Genomic DNA, 20,426 nt, shown 5'->3' on the forward strand with positions numbered 1-20,426 from the left:
GGAAGGAAGGAAGGAAGGAAGGAAGGAAGGAAGGAAGGAAGGAAGGAAGGAAGGAAGGGGGAGAAAGGAAGAGAAAAGGAAACCAGAAGTACTGTGGTCAGTGAGGGAAGCCAGCGAAGCCACTCAGCCATTGAAATGAAGCAAAAGCAGCTCAGCATGGGCCTTGCTTTCCCTGCTTGAAGCCCATCATATATGTTCAAATGGTAGAGGTACTGGAAGTTTCTCTTTAAGAATTCTAGCAAAGAGACTGGAGAGATGACTTAGTAAAGCCTCTGCTGTACTGCACAACCACGAAGACCCAAGTCTGGATCCCTAGCACCCAGATAGAAATACAGATGTGGCAGTGTGCCTTTAACCTCACCAATGATGCGGGTATGACAGAGGCAAAGCTCTGAAGTTTGTTGGCCAGCCAGTATGGCTGAGTCATTGAACTCTAGGTTCACAGAGACACTGTATCAAAATATAAATTATAGAGCAATCCTGTCAAAGGAAAATACCCAAAGATCTACTCAAGGCCTCAACACAAATGCACACTCATGCAAACACACACACACACACACACACAATCCAGCTGATACATGAAGAAAGAATGACAGAATTACAGGCTCGACAAACAGGAAACTGAGGAACAGAATGGCATATGAGGCAGTGACCCAGGCAATGGCTGCTCCCAAGTTAGGGATTCAACAATTTAGGTCCCTAATAGGAAAAGACAACACCAAAACATACACAGATTGAATGTGTATCTGACAGTCTTTGTAACCAATTGCTAACTTGCAGGAAGCGCTAAGGCCACCGGGCACATTAAGAACAATCAAGAAATGTGAAACTCTCTAGGAATTTATTAGGTTTTCTTTCCCCAACAAACCAAAAGAAAAAAGATAGACTAAAACTTACAAGTTAAAATTAGTCAAACCAATCCCAGCCCATCACTCATTCTCCAATCCTGGCTCAAGCACGTTGGAAAGCTATTGTAACACTTAAAATCACTGGGAATTTGCCCACTCTGGGTATTTTTAATTATTAGTGTCTTAATTAGCTACAAAGTAATGGGTTTCCTTATGGTATTTCCATGCCACTTTGTTTTCGTTGGTCCACCTCACAATAGCCTCCATTACATAAATGACTCTTTCCAACCTCTCTCACTAAGACATCGGTCTACGCTCTCATGGTCTCACTTATAACTTATAACACACACACATATCTAGGATCTATATATGAAAGAATCTGTGGTATTGGTCTTTCTGGTCTGAATTAGTTTGATGAATATAAAAATCTCCAGTCACACCCATTCTCCTGCAAATGACATGATTTTGTTTGTCTTTACGCTGATTGAGATTCCACTGTGTGTAAGTATGACATGTTACTTATTCAGATATTGGTAGATATTTAGGCTGATTTCATTTCCTACTGTTAATGAGCACTGAAGCAATAAATATAAATATGCAAGTATCTGTGATATTACCTAAAACTTGAGTGTGTTCATGGGAGTGGTATCACATGGTATCCCAGCTAGATCACATGGTAGTTCTAGTTGAGAAATCTCAACACAGATTTTTATAGTGACTATAGCATTTTACATACCCAACTACTGACTTCCCTTTCCCACATTATCTCTAGCATTCGCCATTACTTGTTTTCTTTCTTTTTTATTAAATTATTTTTTAATTATTCACCTTATACCCTACTCACTACCCCCCTCCAGGTCACCCCCTTGCATAATCCTCCCCCCATTCCTCCTCCCCTTTTTCTTTAAGTGGGTGGGCCCCCTCCTGGATATTCCCCAAATCCTGGCACTTCAAGTCTCTGCATGGCTAGGTGCTTCCTCTCCCACTGAGGCCAGACAAGGAAGCCCACATACAGGCAACACCTTTTGAGATAGCCCCTGTTCCAGTTGTTTGAGACCAAACATGAAGATCAAGCTGCACATCTGCTACATGAGCAGGGAGGCCTAGGTTCAGCCTGTGTATGTTCTTTGGTTGGTGGTTTAGACTCTGAGAGCCCCAAGGGTCCAGGCTAGTTGACTCTGATAGTTTTCTGTGGAGTCCCTATGCCCTTTGGGCCCGCAATCCTTCCTCTTATTCTTCCATAAGAGTCTCCAAGTACCATCCACTGTTTGGCTGTGGGTGTCTGTATCTGTCTGAGTCAGCAGTGATGGAGCCTCTCAGGACAACATGGTCCTGTCTGCAAGCATAACATAGTATCATTAATAGTGTTGGGGACTGGTGCTTGCCCATGGAATGGGTCTCATGTTGGGCCAGTTATTGGTTGACCATTGCCTTAATATCTGCTCCATCCCCAATGTCTGAATTTCTTGTAGACAAGATATATTTTGGGTTGAAAGGTTTGATGATGAGTTGGTGTCTCTTTCACTCCACTGGGGTTTCTGCCTGGCTCCAGGAGGTTGCCACTTTGGATTCCATATCCCCAATGTAGTGAGTCACAGCTAAGATAACCTCCATTGATTCTTGGGTACTTCCTTTATCCCAGGTCTCTGTCTTGTCCTGGAGATTTCCCAAACCTCCTTACCCTCTCCACCCCTGTGTCAGTCATCCTTAGTCATCAGGGAAAAGCAAATCAAAACAACTATGAAGTTCCATTGAATATCCACCAAAATGGCTAAAGTCAAAAACTCAAGAAACAGCACATGCTGGTAAGGATGTGGAGCAAGGGGAACACTTCTTCATTGTTGGTGGGACTTCAAACTTGTACAACCACTTTGGAAATCAATTTGGTGGTGTCTGAGGAAACTGGGAATATTTCTACATCAAGACCCAACTATACCACTCCTGGGTATATACCCAAAAGATGCTCCAATATACCAAAAAGACATCTGCTCAACTATGTTCATAGCAGCTTCGTTTGTAATAGCCAGAAACTGGAAACAACCTAGATGTCTCTCAACTGAAGAATGAATAGAGAAAATGTGGTATGTCTGCACAATGGAATGAATACTATTCAGCTATTAAATATAAAGACATCATGAATTTTGCAGGCAAATGGATGGACCTGGAGAATATCATCCTGAGTGAGGTAACCCAGTCCTAAAAGGATATGTATGGTATGTAGTCACGTATTAGTGGATATTAGCCATAAAATACAGGTACCATGTTACACTCCACAGACCCAAAGAAGCTAAACAAGGAAGGCCTGAGAAACGAAGACTTATTTTCTTGATGACAGCCACAGTGACTGGGGTGAGATGGAATCCCAAAGTATTTTCAGTTTGCATTTCCCTGGTGGCTAAAGATGTTGAACACTTTGAAAAATATTTATTTGGGCCACTTGTGCATTTTGCTTTTGAAAATAGTCTTCTCCATTTGTAAGCCCATTTATCAATTGGAAGATTTAGGAATTTTTTATGTTTGACTATGAAGTTCTTAATACGTCTTCATATTAACCATATGTGTGCAATATAGATAACAGTGTTTTTCCCCGTCTGTGGCTGTCTCACTCTGCTGATTCCATCTGATACCATGCGATTCCATTTGTGAATGATCATGAGGTTATTTCCAGGACTGATGGAGACTTTTGCAGGAGGCCCTTGCTATGTCTGTATCTTGCAGTATTTTCCCTGTGTTTTCCTCTAGTAGCTACAATATGTTCAGGTTTCTGATCTGTTTGGAAATTGTTTCTGTGCAACTGAGAGATAGGGATCAGATTTTATTCTTTTGCATATGAATACAGAATTTTCCCAGCCTACTTGTTGAAGATTCCCTTTTGCTAGTATATATATTTTTTAACACCTGTGTCAGAAAGTAGGGCGCTATAACTGCCTCAGTATATTTCTGGGACTTCTCTTTCACTTCCCTGTTTTTATACCAGAACCAAGGCTATCTTTGTCACTGTTGCCCTATAGTATAATTTAAAGCCAGATATTATGGTAACCAGCACATTTCTTTTTTGGCTTTTATATTTTCATATGAATTTTATTAATTTTATAGTTATATGATAACAAACAATTATTAGAATTTTGATAGAACTACATTGATCTCTATACCACTTTTTATAATATTGCCACTTTTGTTATAGAAAAGTGTGCTTATTTTTAAAATATTTTAATTTAGAAATAGAAAACATGTTAAAAGAGTAACAGGAAGGAGAACTACAAATTATATAGGCAAGTTTCTACTTCATGAGCGTCTCACAGCCTTGTTCGTTCACTGGTTCCCAGAATGAGAAAGTATTAAGCCACCCACAATAATATTATTTATAGGGATATCATATCAGTTTCTCATGAAAGCCATTGAATTCCATTATAGCAAATTCTATTGCTGTGGCCATGGAAATTTCCTGGAATTCTTTCCCATCAGTTTTGGAGATCTTTTAAGCGCCACCCTGAGTCCCTTACACACTGTAGATATTGCTCAACAACTTCATCACCTGTCCCATGCCTGTCTGCAGGATGGTGATTTGAGAAGCAATATTGCCATTTTTAGAATATCAGCTCTGCTAATCCATGAGCATGGAAGGTTTTTCCAGTGTCTGGTATGTCATTCTGTTTATTATTTTTCAAAGTCTTAAAGTTGTCATTGTAGAGATTTTTTTCACCTCCTTGGTTAGAGTTATTCCTTGGAATTTTTGAAGTTCATATGAAGGAGATGTTTTTCCCGATTTCTGTGTTGGCAATTTGTTGCTGCTGATTAGAAAAGCTACTTTTGTACGTAGGGTTTGCATCAGCTACTTCACAGGATGTGCTTATCTGATCTGAGAGTTTGATGGCCTCTAGATTCCTTGGACCTCTCAGCATAGTGTCATGTCATATGTAAATATGAAGCCTGGGACTTCTTCCTTCTTATTCCTTACCCCTGTTGTTTCTTTAATTGCTCTAAGCTAAGACTGAGCACTGAGCTGAATAAGAATGGGGAGTGGCACTGGGGTCTCATCCTAACCTTCAGCAGTGCTCTCAGCTTTTCCTTATTTAGTAAATGTTGGCCAGAGGACTGTCACATGTAGGCTTTATTCTGTTGATATTTGTTCTTTCTACACCTTGTTTATTAAGAATGTTTATCATGGAAGGATGTTAAACCTTGAGAAATTTCTTTTCTGCGTGTGATTTCATGTGAATTCTCTCCTTAGATCTCTTTATGTAGTATATTAAAATTTGTTGGTGCGAGTATGTTGAACCCACTTCTCATTCCTAGACTGAAGCCTACTTGATCGTTGTCTGTTATCTTCCTAATGGTTTATTAAGTTTTGCAAGTACCTATTGAAAAACTTTGCTTCTATATTAGTTAATCAGCTAAATTGGTTTGTAGTCTTTGGGTTTTTTGTTGTTGTTGGGTTTTTTGTTTTGTTTTTGTTTTTTTCCTGACGGGTTTTTCTTTGGGTTTTGTAAGGCTAACACTAGCTCTGTAGACTGACTTTGGCAGTGTTTCTTTCTGTTTTGTGTCCTGTCTTCCGCAGTAAGATTCAGGAGTGAATCTGTCGGGTCCCAGGCTTTGTGGGAAAGCTTTAAATTAATGCTTTGTTTGGTTTTGTTTTTGCTTTAGTGTCCTTGCTTGTTATGGGTTTAAGTTGATTCTGTCTCTTTGATCCAATCTAAATAGATTATATGTGTTAAAGAATTTATCCATTTCTTCTAGGTTTTCTGTCTTTTGGGAATATGTTTTCAAAGTGTTCTCTATCAGCCTCTAGGTTTCATCAGAACAACTCTGTTTTTGTCTATGATTTAATTACTTTATGTTTTCTTTCTCTTTCTTTTTGGTTAGTGTAGCTAAGATTTGTCAGTCATACTTACAACTTTTTCAAAGAACTCTTTGATTCTTTGTATTGTTCTTTTCATCTGTTTCATAATTTCTTCTTTAGTCTTTATTTTTTTCATCTACAGCTTTGCATTTTGCTTCTCTTATATTTCTAGGACCTTGAGTTACATGATTAGATTATTTATTTGAGATATTTCTGATTTTTTAATGTGAGTATTTATGTCTGTGAACCTCCCTCAGAGAACTCTCTAGGCTGTGTCCCAGAGGTTCTGGTCAGACGCTGACAGTTTTCTACCTTCTAGATATTAATTGCCTTGAAAATGGATTGTTAATTTCTAGGTGGGATAATAATACTGTGGTTATGCTTTAGAGTCTTTTAGAAAAATACTTATCTACTTGTGGATGAAGGAATGCTAAAAGTTTTTCTTTTTCAAAATGATGTCAAAAGTGATATGGTTGGACAAATGGAAAAAATAAGATTAGCTATAAATTACTTCCATAACTCAGTGGTCCATTGGTATTTATCATATATTCTTTTGTCTGCTTGTATGCATATTAAATCTTTTCATTGAAAAACATGCTTTAGTTACATTGTGTGTGTGTGTCTGTCTGTCTGTCTGTCTGTGTGTACAAATGTTATATGAGATGTGTGTGGAGGTCAGAGGACAATGTAGAGAAAGTCAGTTCCCAGGGATCAAACTCAAGTTGTCATTTTTAGCTGCATGCACAGAAGTCTGTGTCACTGAACTTGTCCCAAGTCACAGGGATGGAACAGGCAGATGACTTAAAGAGAAATGTCACCATTTGAGCTGAGGTGCCATGTATCCTATTTTCTTAGTCAGGGTTTCTATTCCTGCAAAAACCATCATGACCAAGAAGAAAGCTGGAGATGAAAGGGTTTATTCAGCTAACACTTCCACATTGCTGTTTATCACCAAAGGAAATCAGGACTGGAACTCAAACAGGTCAGGAAGCAGGAGCTGATGCAGAGGCCATGGAGGGATGTTACTTACTGACTTGCTTCCCCTGGCTTGCTCAGCTTGCTTTCTTCTAGAACCTAAGACTACAAGCCCAGGGATGGCACCACCCACAGTGGGCCCTCCCACCCTTGATCACTAATTGAGAAATGCCTTTCAGCTGGAACTCATGGAGGCATTTCCTCAGAGGAGGCTCCTTTCTCTGTGATAACTCCAGCTTGTATCAAGTTGACACACAAAACCAGCCAATGTAGCTACCAATGTCATCTGTGCACCTGTGAGCCTCTCACTACAACGGGCTCCTCTATTGTGGAGTGGGATGGACTGAAACATATGTGACCCTTGTTGATGTTACTCTTCATAGAATGGATGTGTGAATACATCAGTTATAGAGCAGATCCCTAATACTAGACAGCTATTTGTTTCAATTCTGTGTTCATTAAACATCATTTTCTTTTGTCTTTTCAGCAATTTTGAGAGGCAGGGTTGTTCTTAGTCTCATTTTTCAGATCAAGAGAGCAAGGTTCTAGGGAGCCACTCACTTGCCCAAATCAGGCAGTTTAGATACAGTGAAAGTTCACCACTGGTGAGCCATTGGCCCCAGCCTGTGCTCCACCCTGGGACCTTTACTTGAACCTGAAACCAAGCTCCACTCCAGACTTCCGTAGTCGTTCCCTCCCTGCACTCTGTGGGTAATATCATTAGGGAGATCTACATGAGCCCTGCTCCCACTAATTTGGCCAACCCTCACCTGAAGGTAGCAGTCTCTGAACATATTTCTGCAGTAGCAGGTGTATAAGTCCCTAACATGCCTCCCAGCATCAGTCAGAAATTCTGGATGAAGTCCAACACCTGCCACCCTCCAGAGTCAAAGGCTCATGCCTGCATTGAAAATGGTCCTCTTTTGTTCATTGGTATATATATACTCATTTATTTTTTAAAATTTTCATGTATGTGTACTGTATTCATATAATGGCCCTACCCCACACTCAACCCTTCCATGCCACACTCAAATTCATGCCCTCTTTTGTTTTATTTCATATATTAAATATACTATGCATTATGTGTATAAATATATAAATGAATAAATATGTACATACAACCTACTATATTCACTTAGGTTGCTCAAATGTATATCTTTTTAGGGCTGGCCACTTGGTTTTTGGACTCTTACTGGGGAACAACTGATTCTTTCTCCCTCAGAAGGCATTAAATGCCTGTACTTCTTCATTTAGAGGAGGACCTTTGTGAGATTTTCTCAATCTGCTTTGTCATGTCAACTGGTATTGTTGTTGGCTGGTCTTGTTTGAGCAACTATATTGTTGAGATTTCATGGGTAAAGCTTTCCTGTCATGTTTAGAAGGCACTATCTCACAACAGAAGTCCTGATCTTCTGGTTCTGCAGTCTTTCTTCCCCCTCTTTCACCAGAATCCATGAGTTGTAATATTAGTGGTTCTTGTTAATCCCATAGATGTAAGAGAAAAGACCACTGACCCAAATCATGGCCAAATGAACTAAAGCAAGCAATTAATTAAAGCATGTTTTTTAATGTGTGTACAAGGATTGTCTCTCTGAATGGCAGGGCCCAAGAGTTCAGCACTGGACATGGGTAAGATGGTTTTGTAGTTCAGGAGTAAGGGGAGGATTGTCAGGCAATAGGCAACATTACTGAAGCAGAGCTTAAGCATAGTTATAACAACCTCCCGAAACAAAGACATAGTTGCAAAGTAGTCAGAACAAGCAGTTATAACAATGTGATCATAATAACCTTTTGAAACAAAGGCCTGGTTGCCATTTCCTGGAGTGGACCGTACAGAACCCTTTGTAGTTAAGGTTACAGGTAGAGCATAGCCCAACCATTGAGAAACAAATTTAATCATAAACAGGAATGAATGTAGTTTGTCTTAACTATAAAATGGCTTTCAAGCCTACGATGAAGGCCAAGTGGAATTTTCATCATTCTGTTGGGAATATATTCACTGGGACTGGGCACACTGTGGTCAGTTGTTCTCTGCATTTTGGGCAGTTGCTAGTGTCTATAACGGTCTCCATCTGCTGCAGAGAGAAGCTTTTTTTATGAGAGATGAAAGCTACGTTTATCTGTGGGTAAGTATAAGTATTCAGCAGTTAGGGACTAAACCTGTTTGGGAAAGTGGAAACTGGCAGTAGTGAGTTCTCTCTATATTCTGTGGCCTCAGCAGCCATGGTTAGTCATCTAGGTTTACGGTATCAGGCAACAACTCCCTCCTATTGAGATGGCCTTAAATCTTATTGCATAGCTGTTGGTTACCACCAAAATATACGTCCCACTATTGCATGTTAGGGATGTCATAATACGCTGGTAATAGTTGTGGTTCTTAGGCATCACAACTGGGTGTGACTATTGCTTGCATTCTTCCCTTGTGTTTTCACCATATGATGAAAAATAATCCATAAGGAGAAGACTCGGAGGCCATACACAACTTAGCTCCTCCAAGTCTTACATCTGAAGTTACCTTCAAATTCTGACAGTCTACAATGTACACGAACTTTTATGAACTTCTACTAAGCGAAATAAGCTAATCACAAAAAGCCAAATACTATGAGAGTTTACTTATAGGAGTAACCAGTCAAATTCATAGAGGTAGGTAGTAAAGTGAAAGTCGCCACGTTCTGAGAGAAGTAGTAATTGGGAGCTGGTGTTTAGTGGGGCCGGTTCCCATTTAGGAAGATGAAATGTTCTGCAGGTGAAAGCGGATTGCTGCAGCCAATGTCACTGCACTATGTGGCTACAATGGTAGCTCCGATCAAGTGTATTGACCAGTAATCACTAGCAAGGTTTACAATGTTTTTATCCTGTGAATGTGATCCCAAGTGCTTGCCAAAGTGAGTCAAGACCATTCTTTTCTGCCAGCATCCACTTGTGGGAGCTGGTGATCAGCTGTCCAGGAAGTGCCTGTGGTAGCAACTGGCCTCACCTTAAATGCAGATTCCTTTGACAAAGAACAAAGCACAGGAGAGGAGAGACCATGCTCTTATGCTCTCATTTATCCCCAGGTGGCAGTGACAGAAGAGGAGACCATTGCGGCTGAAGCTGCACTGCATGAGGCGAAGGAAGAAGGAGTCTCCTAACTGGTGCCACATACATCAGGTCCAACCATTTCTTCATGTTTAGTCACACCAACCAAAATGTACTCCCAACTAACAGCCACATGTAGATAAGACAGAACATATGGCTAAGTCTGAGAGTATGGACTCCTGCCTGAGACCTTAGTCCCCACATCCTGGACAAAGGAGTTTCCCTTCTCACAGCAGTGAACACCCTGTTATAGCCAGCCACATAAGGCCAGTGTACCTAGCTCCAAAGATGCAAAACCTGCTCACTGAAAACTCCCACTCTATTATTATAGGAAGAGGATCAAAAGGTATTTATCAATAATACTATGTAGTGTGTAAAAATAACCACATACTTGATAGTATAAAACTGTGCACCATCTGTCCTGGCATCAGTGAACTTCCCATAAACCCCACCTAGTGATAACTGTAAGTCTGGGGATTCACACTCTCTGCTACTCAACTCATTCATGTGCTTGTGGCTGACCTCCAATAAAACTTTATCTGTAAAAACAGAGGGCTACATTTGGCCTCTGTTTTATCAGCCCTCACTGGGAACCCAAGTAGCTCCAAAGCTGCTTCCTCCAGGTGATACACACCCAAGGACTGCTTTCTCTAGCTGTTTCAAACACCCATGTTGCCCTCCCAAACCCCACACCTGCCTACAGCTGCTGTGCTCAGAATATCCAACATCCTATGAGTACAGTGGTGTTGTCACTGTGAGTGTGAAGACTCAAGGAGGCAGCAGACATTTTAGCAGTCATCATGAATAAGTATTGAATTCCAGTCAGCCAGAACTGAACTGAGAGGCTCTCATAATAGCCAACAAATTAGCCTTCTACATACTAGAAAACAGAGAGTCAGATCCCGGTGCCCCATCTCACAGTGCTGCAGAGGATTGATGCTTTAGTTTGACTTTAATGATATAACATCTTGTGTGTAAAAGAAGAGAATTATTCAGAATCTGATTTACAACTGGACAACAAAGGTGGTAGGGATTTCTTCTGCCTACTAGGCCTCTGAGGTGTGTGTGTTTGTGTGTGTGTGTGTGTGTGAGTGTGAGTGTGTGTGTGTGTGTGTGTGTGTGTGTGTGTGTGTGTGTGCACGTTCTCTCTCCAGCTCGCACTTACACACCCCTCTGGTCCATTGCATGGTGAGATACCCTTCTCTTGTTTCCTGCAGATGGATGGTCTCTAGCCTGCTTCCAAACCCGCCCTCGGCTGAGTGCTGGGCAGCACTTCTACATGATCCTATGACGCTTGATATGGACGCAGTCCTGTCAGACTTTGTTCGGTCCACGGGGGCAGAACCTGGTCTGGCCAGAGATCTGCTGGAAGGTATGTAGACCTCATTGTCCCCAAACCACCCACTCAGACTTGGACATCTTTCAACAGACAGAGAAGATAAGAAGGTCTTCATTGTCTGACAAAGGTGTCACTTGGGCAGCATTTGACCACTTTTGAAGCAAAATGAAGTGTTTATGTTGGGGATGGAATTCTTTACTCTGCTTGCCAGTATTTAGGGTAGGACATGGATTATGAGCTGTGACTGTGCACACAGAGAAGATTGTGTCAGCAAATGCGTCAGGAGGATTATTCTAACTAACAATCATTTTTAAGGACAATATACTCAATGAACTAGAAATTCGACAACATTCAAGAAGATGGTTCCCATGGAAACTGTCTCTTCATATCTTTGTCTTAGCACAACATGAGACACCAATATCTTAGGTCAAAGTTATCAGTGAAAGAACCATGTAGTAGCCAGGAAATCAAATGCACCTTGAGGCTTTTAAGTAAAGCTTTTGTGACATGAAAAATTGTGTCTGGTGTACATGGGATATTTCTGCAGCCCTATTCAGCCATGCTCATCAGACCAGAGTTAACCTCGGTTCTTCCTTCTGAGTTATGATGCTGTTGAAGCAAGGAAAATGAAAAGCTGGTCATGGGCACTCAGGACATTCAAGCATGGGGAGGAGGGGCACTGTGTTTTCAAGACTGATCTGTCTTGGATGCATGCCCTGCAGTTTGTGGACTTGGGAGCCATCAAGCAGCATAAGTCACAGTGATTCTCAAGGTCATTTAGAGAAAACTGAATTACTAGGCGTCTTCATGAACAAAGGTAGCCACTGAAAGTTGGACGTTCTTGTTGGAGCACCAAGGGCATCCTCATGCATGGTGTCTTCCAGTTTTATTGCTGGGAAGAGACATCCTGATGGAGGAAACTTAAAAAGAAAGTGTTTGCCGGGCGTGGTGGCGCACGCCTTTAATCCCAGCACTCGGGAGGCAGAGGCAGGCGGNTTTCTGAGNTCGANGCCAGCCTGGTCTACAAAGTGAGTTCCAGGACAGCCAGGGCTATACAGAGAAACCCTGTCTCGAAAAAAACAAAAAACAAAAAACAAAAAAAAGTGTTTAATTGAGTCTGGCCTACAGTTTCAGAGGTCTAGTCCAGTATGATCATGAAAGGAAGCACCGCAGATATGGTGCTAGAGAGGGAGCTGAGACTTCTACATCTTGATATGCAGATAGCAGGAGACTGTGTGCCACACTGGCATAGCTTGAGCATAGGAGACCTCAAAACCCGCCCCCACAGTGACATATTTCCTCCAACATGACCACACCTACTAATAGGTCATGCCTCCTAATAGTATCACTTGCTATGGGCAAAGTATTCAAACACATGAGTCTTTGGGGGCCATACCTATTCAACTACCATACAGGGTCTGAAAGTCCTCTCAGCCTCTCATAATTTTAGCCTAGCTCATGATTTCAGCAATGTATGTGAGTAAAAATGTAGTCCTGGCTGCCCTGTCCTCATGTCATGTGAAATCAGTCTCCTGTAGATCCCTACCGCTGTTAGGATCTGCCTAGAAATGGGCAGGAGGGTACTATAGCGCTGGTCCATGTCAGACTCCACTGCCTATCATGTGAGAGTGGTCATTTATTTTATCCCTTTATCCTTAGAGGTTTTGGGGGGAGAGGTTTTTAACTAAGTTGACCCCAACTTACCTGTTCAGGATGATGGTGGCCGAGAAAAGGTGCCCCAGAATCTGTGCAGGTGGCTCATGCAGCCGTAGCCAGTGTCTTCATCTCATGTCCCTTGTTTCCTCTTACACGGAGTCTAAGCACTATTATCCCTTTTCTGGTTTTCTTCATTTTTTTTAAATTAAGGTACATAAAAACTGTATTTTCTGTACTAATCTATGCATTTTAGCATATGGTTGGATTCTGTGAGTGTTCCTACTGTCAGACACAGACTGCTGCCCCACCTTCAAGGACTAGGCCCCAGCCAGTTCCTGAGGTAGCCATAGTGCTGTCCACACAGCTGGCTTTTCTGTTTCCAGAGAGCTGTTGAGATCATGGACTCCTGCTATTTGATCTTTCAGAACTAACATTTCACGCCATGCCTAGTCCAGTGCTTAACTGACCTGCCTGGCCATCAAGGGAATAAAGAAAAGACAGAGAGAAAGCTGTCATGGGGTGGTCTGAACTCTCTGCTGGACAAACCTCAGCATCCTGGAAGCTCAATACATTTTTTATGTATAGTTAAATAGAAAGGTAGAGTTATTATATATAGGTAAACAAGAGGTAGGTTTATTATGTATAACTGGGTCAATGACATAGGTTTGGCTAATCTCAGAAGGAGCATCGTCTGTGAGCGAGCAGCCTGCAAGCCATAATCTTGAGGTGAGATAGGATGGGGAAAGCAATGAAGAGTATCTTCTACACACAGTATCCTCCCATGGACCTCTCCTCCCCTCCAGATCCACTCCCTTTCTGTCTGTCATTAGAAAAGAACAGGCTTCTAAGATCCACTCCGTTTCTCACATGACAAAATAAAATATAAGATAAAGCAAAAGCCATCACTTTAGACACAGCAACCAAACAAAATGAAAGAGTCCCAAGAGCAGGCCCAAGAATCAGAACCCAGTCATTCTCATAGTCAGGGATGTTATAAAAGGATTAAGCTAAAAGCTATTATATATCCACAAAGGACCTGATGTAGACCCTGGGGGCCCTGTGCTTGCTGCTTCAGTCTCCGCGAAGTCATATGCACCTTGCTTAGCTGATTCAGGGGGACAAGTTCTCCTGGAGAGGGCTGTGTTCTCCTGGAGAGGGCTGTGTTCTCCTGGAGAGGGGTGTTCTCCTGGAGAGGGGCGTGTTCTCCAGGAGAGGGGTGTTCTCCTGGAGAGGGGTGTTCTCCTGGAGAGGGGCGTGTTCTCCTGGAGAGGGCTGTGTTCTCCTGGAGAGGGGCGTGTTCTCCTGGAGAGGGCTGTGTTCTCCTGGAGTGGGGCGTGTCCTCCTGGAGAGGGCTGTGTTCTCCTGGAGCGGGGCGTGTCCTCCTGGAGAGGGGCGTGTTCTCCTGGAGAGGGGCGTGTTCTCCTGGAGAGGGGCATGTCCTCCTGGAGCCCTCCATCTGCTCTGGCTCTTATGTGCTTTCCACCTCCTCTTTGGGTTGGAGTTTTCCTTCTAGCACCTTCTTTAGGGATGGGTTTGCAGATAGTTATTATTTAAATTTGGCTTTAGCATGGATTATCTTATTTTCTTCATCTGTGGTGATTGAAAGCTTTGCTTGATATAGTAGTCAGGCTTTCTTAATTTACTTTCTCCGGCCTTTTTTTTTTCTCTGACCATTGTTTGGACTAAATTGTTTCTAATGATACCCTTATGTATTTAATAGTTCTTTCGTCCCCTGAGAAAAGGGAGCCTTCATTAAGGACATGTCACCCTCAGATTGCCCTGTAGGCAAGGCTGTGGGAATTTCCTTGAGTTAATGATTGGTGTGGAAGGGCCCAAACCACTGTGGGTAGTGCTGTCCCCAGGCAGATTGTCCTGGTGCGTAAACAAAAGCAAGCTGGACAAGCCACAAAGAGCGACCAGTAAACACCTATTTTATTGAGAAATGTTGTGTCTATATTCATCAAAGATATTGACCTATAATTTTTCTCTTTTTTCAATTGAGTCTTCTCTGATTTGGGTTTCAGAGTAGGACTCTGGAAGGACTTTGGGGATGTGCCTTCCTTATCCATTTTTCAGAATCTCTTGAAGAACATTTGATGTTAGTTCTTCTTTAAAGGCTGGCAGAATTCTGCACTGAATCCATCTGGCCTGGGCTTTTCTCAACTGGGAGATTTTTAATTGCTACTTCTATTTCACTGGGTGTTCTGGTCTACTTAAATTACTTACTTCATATTGACTTAACTTTGGTAGGTTATAACTGTCTAGAAATCCATCCATTTCTTTTAGAGTTTGCAGTCTGCTGGAATATGATTTTTTTAAAGGATGTCCTTATGATTCTGAATTTCATCAGTTTCTGTCATAATATCTCAGTTTTCACCTCTAATTTTATTACTTTTGATTTCTTCTCTTTTTCTTTTGACTGGTTTGGTTAATTTGTAAATCTTACCAATCACTTCAAAATACTAACACTTAGCTTCATTGTTTTATGCTTTTGTTGTTGTTTTGGTTTTGTATTTTTCTTCATTTCTATTCATTTCAGTCCATATTTTGATTATCTCTTCCCACATACTTTTTTGGGATATTATTCTTGTTTTTCTAGGGCCTTTGGGTGCATCATTAACTCTAGACCTCAAGAGGTTTTTGATGTAGGCGTATATGCTCTTCTCTTATGACCGCTTTCACTGTGCCCCATGGATCTTGGTATGTCTTATTTTCATTCCTATTCAGTAATAGGAATTTTACAATTCCTTCTTGATTTCTCCTTTCACCTGACTTTGATCTTATTAGTGTGTTGTAGAGCTTCCATGAATTTATGCACGTTCTTCCTTTCCTTTTATCTTTATCTTTTATCAATCTTTAATAAATAGTTCTAAGATAGAATGCAGGATATAATCTTAATTCTTTTATATTTGTATAGATTTATCTTGTGTAAATTGTTTGCTTTGGAAAAAGCTGCATGGGTTGCCGAGAAAATATGTATTTGTCAGTGTTTCAGTGGAATATTCTGTAGATAAGTTAGGTCCATTTGATTTGTGATGTCATTTAACTGCATTCTTTTCAGAAGATCTGACTATTGGTGATAATTGGGTATTGAGCTCATACACTATCACTTTATTGGGGTTGATCTGTGGTTTTAAGTCTAATAGTGTTTCTCAAATAAAATTTCGTGCACGTGTATATGTGTTTAGGATTATAATACACTATTCTTGAATTTTTTCTTTTATTAGGACATAACGGCCATCTTTACCTCTTCTTGTTAGTTTTGGTTTGAAGGCAATTTTGTTGAATATTATAATGATTTCAGGTACTAGTTTTCTTGTTCTGTTTGCTTGGAATACCCTTATCTGTCCTTTTTTCCCTAAAGTGGTATGTGTAGTTGGACATGAGGTGTGTTTGTTGAAGGCAGCAAAAAGACGGATCCCATTTTCTAATGCAGTCTGATAGTCTTTGCCTCTTCATTAGGACTGGTGAGACTGTTAATATTAGGAGTTATTACTCAACAGTGTATGTTAATTCCTGTAATTTTGTTGCTTTTATGGAGTTCCATTAGACCTCTCTTGATTCAGTGTTCTGGAATTGATTCATTCCTTGTCCTGTCTGTCTTGTGTATGTGTATGTTTCACAATCTCTTCAGACCTAAGTGTTCCTTCCAATAGTCTCTCTAAAGCCAGCTTAGTAGTCACAAATTCCTTGAATCTGTTTTATCATGAAAATTTTTCCTTTCTTCTTCAATTATGACTAATGGTTTTGCTGGGCTGGCATCTGTAGTCTTTTATAACTTGTTAAATGCTGGTCTGGTTCTTTCTGGCTTTCATGCTCTCTGTTGAAGTCCCTTGGGATATTGATGGCCCTGTACATGAGTTGCTCTTTCTTTCTTGTTGCTTTTAATATTCTTTGTTCTGTATATTTAGTATTTTGATTATTATATGACATGGGTAGTTTCTTTTCTGATCCTGTCTGTTTGGTGTTCAGTACATCTCTTGGATCTTCATAATCATTTCTTTTCTTAGATTATGGGAAGGGATTTTTTTGTTCTGTTTTTGTTTTTTAACTTTTTATTGATTTTTTTTGTGAATTTCGTATCATGCAGCCCAATCCTTGCCCTTTCACATCTGCCTCCATCCTTACAACATCCTCCACAAAAGAAAATAAAAAACAAAAATAAACAAAACATCTTTTGAAATCTTGTTGTATCACAGTGTGTCCCACAGTATACCCTTTTGTTCACATACCTTTACCTGCATATGTTCATTGCAATGAGTCATTGGTCTGGTTTGGGGCCTCTGGATTCTGCTATACCATTAACACAGAATGAGGATTCCTCTCAGATATCCTATCCTTGCCTTGTGTCATGGAGATCTTGCAACTTTGGATCTACAGGGCTACCCTTTCACAAGCTCCAGAAGTTCAGATATTGGTCTGGGCCAACTCAAAGTCCTAAAACTGGCCTTGGTGGTAGCTGAGTTGGTCAGCCCACTAGCTTTCCTATAGCCCCGCCACCAGGGCTAGCTCTACTGTGCTGCCCAGGTGAGGTGCAGGGCCCATTCTCCTGAGTGTTGTAACCAGTAAGGAGCAGGGCCAGCTCACCCACTCTCGCCCTCACCACCTCACAGCAGATGAGTAGAGGGGTTCATGCTCTTAGGACTGATTCACCCATGCTCCCCCCACCAGGGCCCACTCTCCCGAGTGCAGCAGCCAGTGAGGGGTACAGCCAGCTCACCAAAATGCTTCAACCAGTGAGGGGAAGACCTGGCTCTGCACAGCCCTTTGACATCAACATGGTCCCAGGAGGCAGCCCAGACCAGGGGCAGCCGCATGGTCTTTAGTGGTTAAGATGAGCCACAAACCCCTGCTGCTGCATGGCCATGGACACAGACATGGCTCAAGTGGCAGGGCAGGTTACTCACAACTGGGCTACTTCTCTCCACCCTCGAGTCTCTGGTCCTACCTCTTTTCATAATGCTCAAACCGTTCCGCTTCTCTCACACACACATGGTTGCACATGATTGTGGCTTCCGACACAGGCAGGCCACACAGCTGGTGGGCCTCTGGATGTCTTCCCCTGTCCATGCCATATGACATGGTAGCAGGTGGGCCTCTAGGGAGCTTTTCTTCTATGTTTTTATAATTTATTATGTTAATCAAAAATTTTAGACAATATATTGTGATCATTTTCTTTCCATTTCCCCAATTCCTCCCAGACTCTCCCTCCACCTCCCATACCTCCCACTCACTAACCTCTTCATGCCCCACCTCTGAAAAACATTTTTTAAAATGCAAAAAGACAAAAATACCAACCACACACACACAAAGATTATAAAAATTTAAAAATGGTGCCCAATTCATGTTAGCCAATTACTCCTGAGCATGAGGCCTGCCCAGTGATATGATTAATAAGAAAACAACTTTCCCTTTCCCAGGAGGTATCATTAATAATTAAATACCTTTGTGGTTAGTGGTAGGTTTTTATAAGCCCTTCGACCTCTCAGTTGTGATATTTTGTCTGGATTGGACCTGTGTGGGTCTTGTATGCTTTCGGAGTCTCTGAATTCATATGCATGTCATTGCCATTGGATTTAGAAGATGCTCTTTTTTGGAGCCATCCACCACCTCTGACTCTTACAGTCTTTCTGCCTCCTCTTCCCAATAGATCCCTGAGCTTGAGGAAGAGTTTTATAAAGGGATATGACTTATGACTGGGTGTTCCAAAGTCTCTCACTGCACATTGTCTAGTTGTGGGCCTCTGTTAATTCCCATCTACTGTGAGAAGTGTCTCTGATGAGGATTGAGTGATTCAATGATCTATGGTTATAGCAGTATGCCATTAGGAGTCATTTTACTGCTATGTTCCTTTAGCAGAATAATAGTATTATGTTTTCCTATGTGTCCCATGATCTATCAAATCTGAGGTTCTTGGCCATTTTGGCAGTGTCGGGTATGGGTTCCACCTGGTGGGATGGGCCTTAAGTCCATTTTTTTTAAAGTTGACTGGTTACTTCCATTACATCGGTGCCACTATTGTATTAGTCTGTATTATAATCAGGTCACTGTTTCAGGTCTCAGCGTTTGTACCTAGGTGGCATGGCTGATTACTTTTCTCCTCCAATTGCATGCAAATGAAGTCACCATATAATGGGGGAAGCAATGTCCAAAATAGGTATCTTATGCCACCAAGTAAAACCTCTGTGCAAATACTGGTTTACAGCTTACTCAGTCCTCAGTGAGAGGAATCCCATAAACAGCCCCCGCCCCAAGCATCATAAGCTATTGCCAATGCAATATGGTTCTGGTTATTCTCCTTAACCTGACAGTAAGACCCCCATTACTGGAGACACATCTTATTTCTATTCAGTGGAACATGAAGAAACCAAACTGTTGCTTAGCTAGCAGTATTATCCCTACTAACTACCATTCCTGGTGCCCCAAGGTGCTTTTCTTCATTGGCCTTGTTGAGAATATTTACTGTGGCTTTGACTTGGGTCTTTTCTCCCTCTGTACTTACTATTAAAAGGATTGGTCTTCTCATAGTGTCCCAGAGATTCCTTCATGTTTTGTTCTTGGATTTGACATTTGTTTAGGAGTTGACATTTTCTTGACAGATTGATTCAGTTCCCCTACCTTGTATTAAAAATATGATATGCTCTGTGCAATTTCATCCAATTTATTATTACAGCTTTTCTCTACATTTTTTATTTGAATTTCCATTTTTTTCATTATTTCAAGTTTTGATTCTGGCTTTTTTTCAGAGATTCTATTTCTTTATTAAATTCTGGTTTTACATCTTGAATTATTTTCATTATTTTATTAAACTGTCAGTGCTTTTGCAGTCTGTAAAATTCAGAATGCACTGGGGCTGGAGAGATGGCTCTGCAGTTAAGAGCACTGGCTGTTCTTCTAGAGGTCCTGAGTTTAATTCCCAGCAACCACATGGTGGCTCACAACCATCTATAATGAGATCTGATGCCCTCTTCTAGCATATGGGTGTATGTGCAGATAGAGCACTCACATACATAAAACAAAATAAATATTTTAAAAATCAGAATGCAGTACTTCTTTCTGGTATTTCTTCGTGTCCTCTTTGAGTTCTTTGATTATTGCTATTTTGAAATCATCCTCTTGTATGTTATCTAAGCCAGTTTCCTCAAGTCACATTACTATGTGACTTAAATTTTTGTTGGAGGCTTCTTTTGGTTATTCATATTTGTATTTTTGCAATGGGACTTAGACATAGGTAGTTAGTGTTGTTTTTTAGTAGAGACATTTTCTCTCTCTTTTGTTGAATGGGTGTTTGATATTCTCTTGACTATTATCCCATCTTGTCAGGCTACATGAGGCTTAGGGTTCAGTTTTTGAACAATACTGTGTTGATATTCAAATGGGGTTTCAGAAGTAGACCCAGCTAAGTTTGAGCTAAATGAGATTTGTAAGCTCAGGAGCAGATTTTCTAGAGTTAGAGGATTATCAGAATCAGTCTTCAGAAAGATGAGCACATGGGTACTGGCAGTTACCTATATAAATATGGGATTTTTTTTTCACCTGAAAGGCAAGTGTGGGACTCGGGTCCTTAGGTGAGTCACAGAAATGGGTGGAGTTGTTGGAGTATGTCCTGGGCTAGAGATGAGAGCAAGGATACTCCTCAGCTAGTGACACAAGTCAGGCTTCCCTACCAAAGGGATTCATGTACAGAAGG

At 41.1% G+C, this 20,426-nt stretch overlaps 1 protein-coding gene across 4 annotated transcripts in view; it reads left to right on the forward strand.

Moving 5' to 3' along the window:
* Otud7a (OTU deubiquitinase 7A) overlaps window positions 1–20,426 on the forward strand; it is a 302,969-nt gene that overhangs the window by 193,850 nt on the left and 88,693 nt on the right. For all 4 annotated transcript variants that reach the window (XM_029480172.1, XM_029480170.1, XM_029480173.1 and 1 more), the window contains 2 exons: window positions 9,720–9,813; window positions 10,959–11,113. In XM_029480172.1, coding sequence (XP_029336032.1) covers window positions 10,963–11,113 — 151 coding nt within the window. In that variant the 5' untranslated portion in view covers window positions 9,720–9,813; window positions 10,959–10,962. The remainder of the gene's footprint in view (window positions 1–9,719; window positions 9,814–10,958; window positions 11,114–20,426) is intronic.

This window comes from Mus caroli, chromosome 7 (genome assembly GCF_900094665.2).
Source record: "Mus caroli chromosome 7, CAROLI_EIJ_v1.1, whole genome shotgun sequence".
NCBI classification, from domain to species: Eukaryota; Metazoa; Chordata; class Mammalia; order Rodentia; family Muridae; genus Mus; species Mus caroli.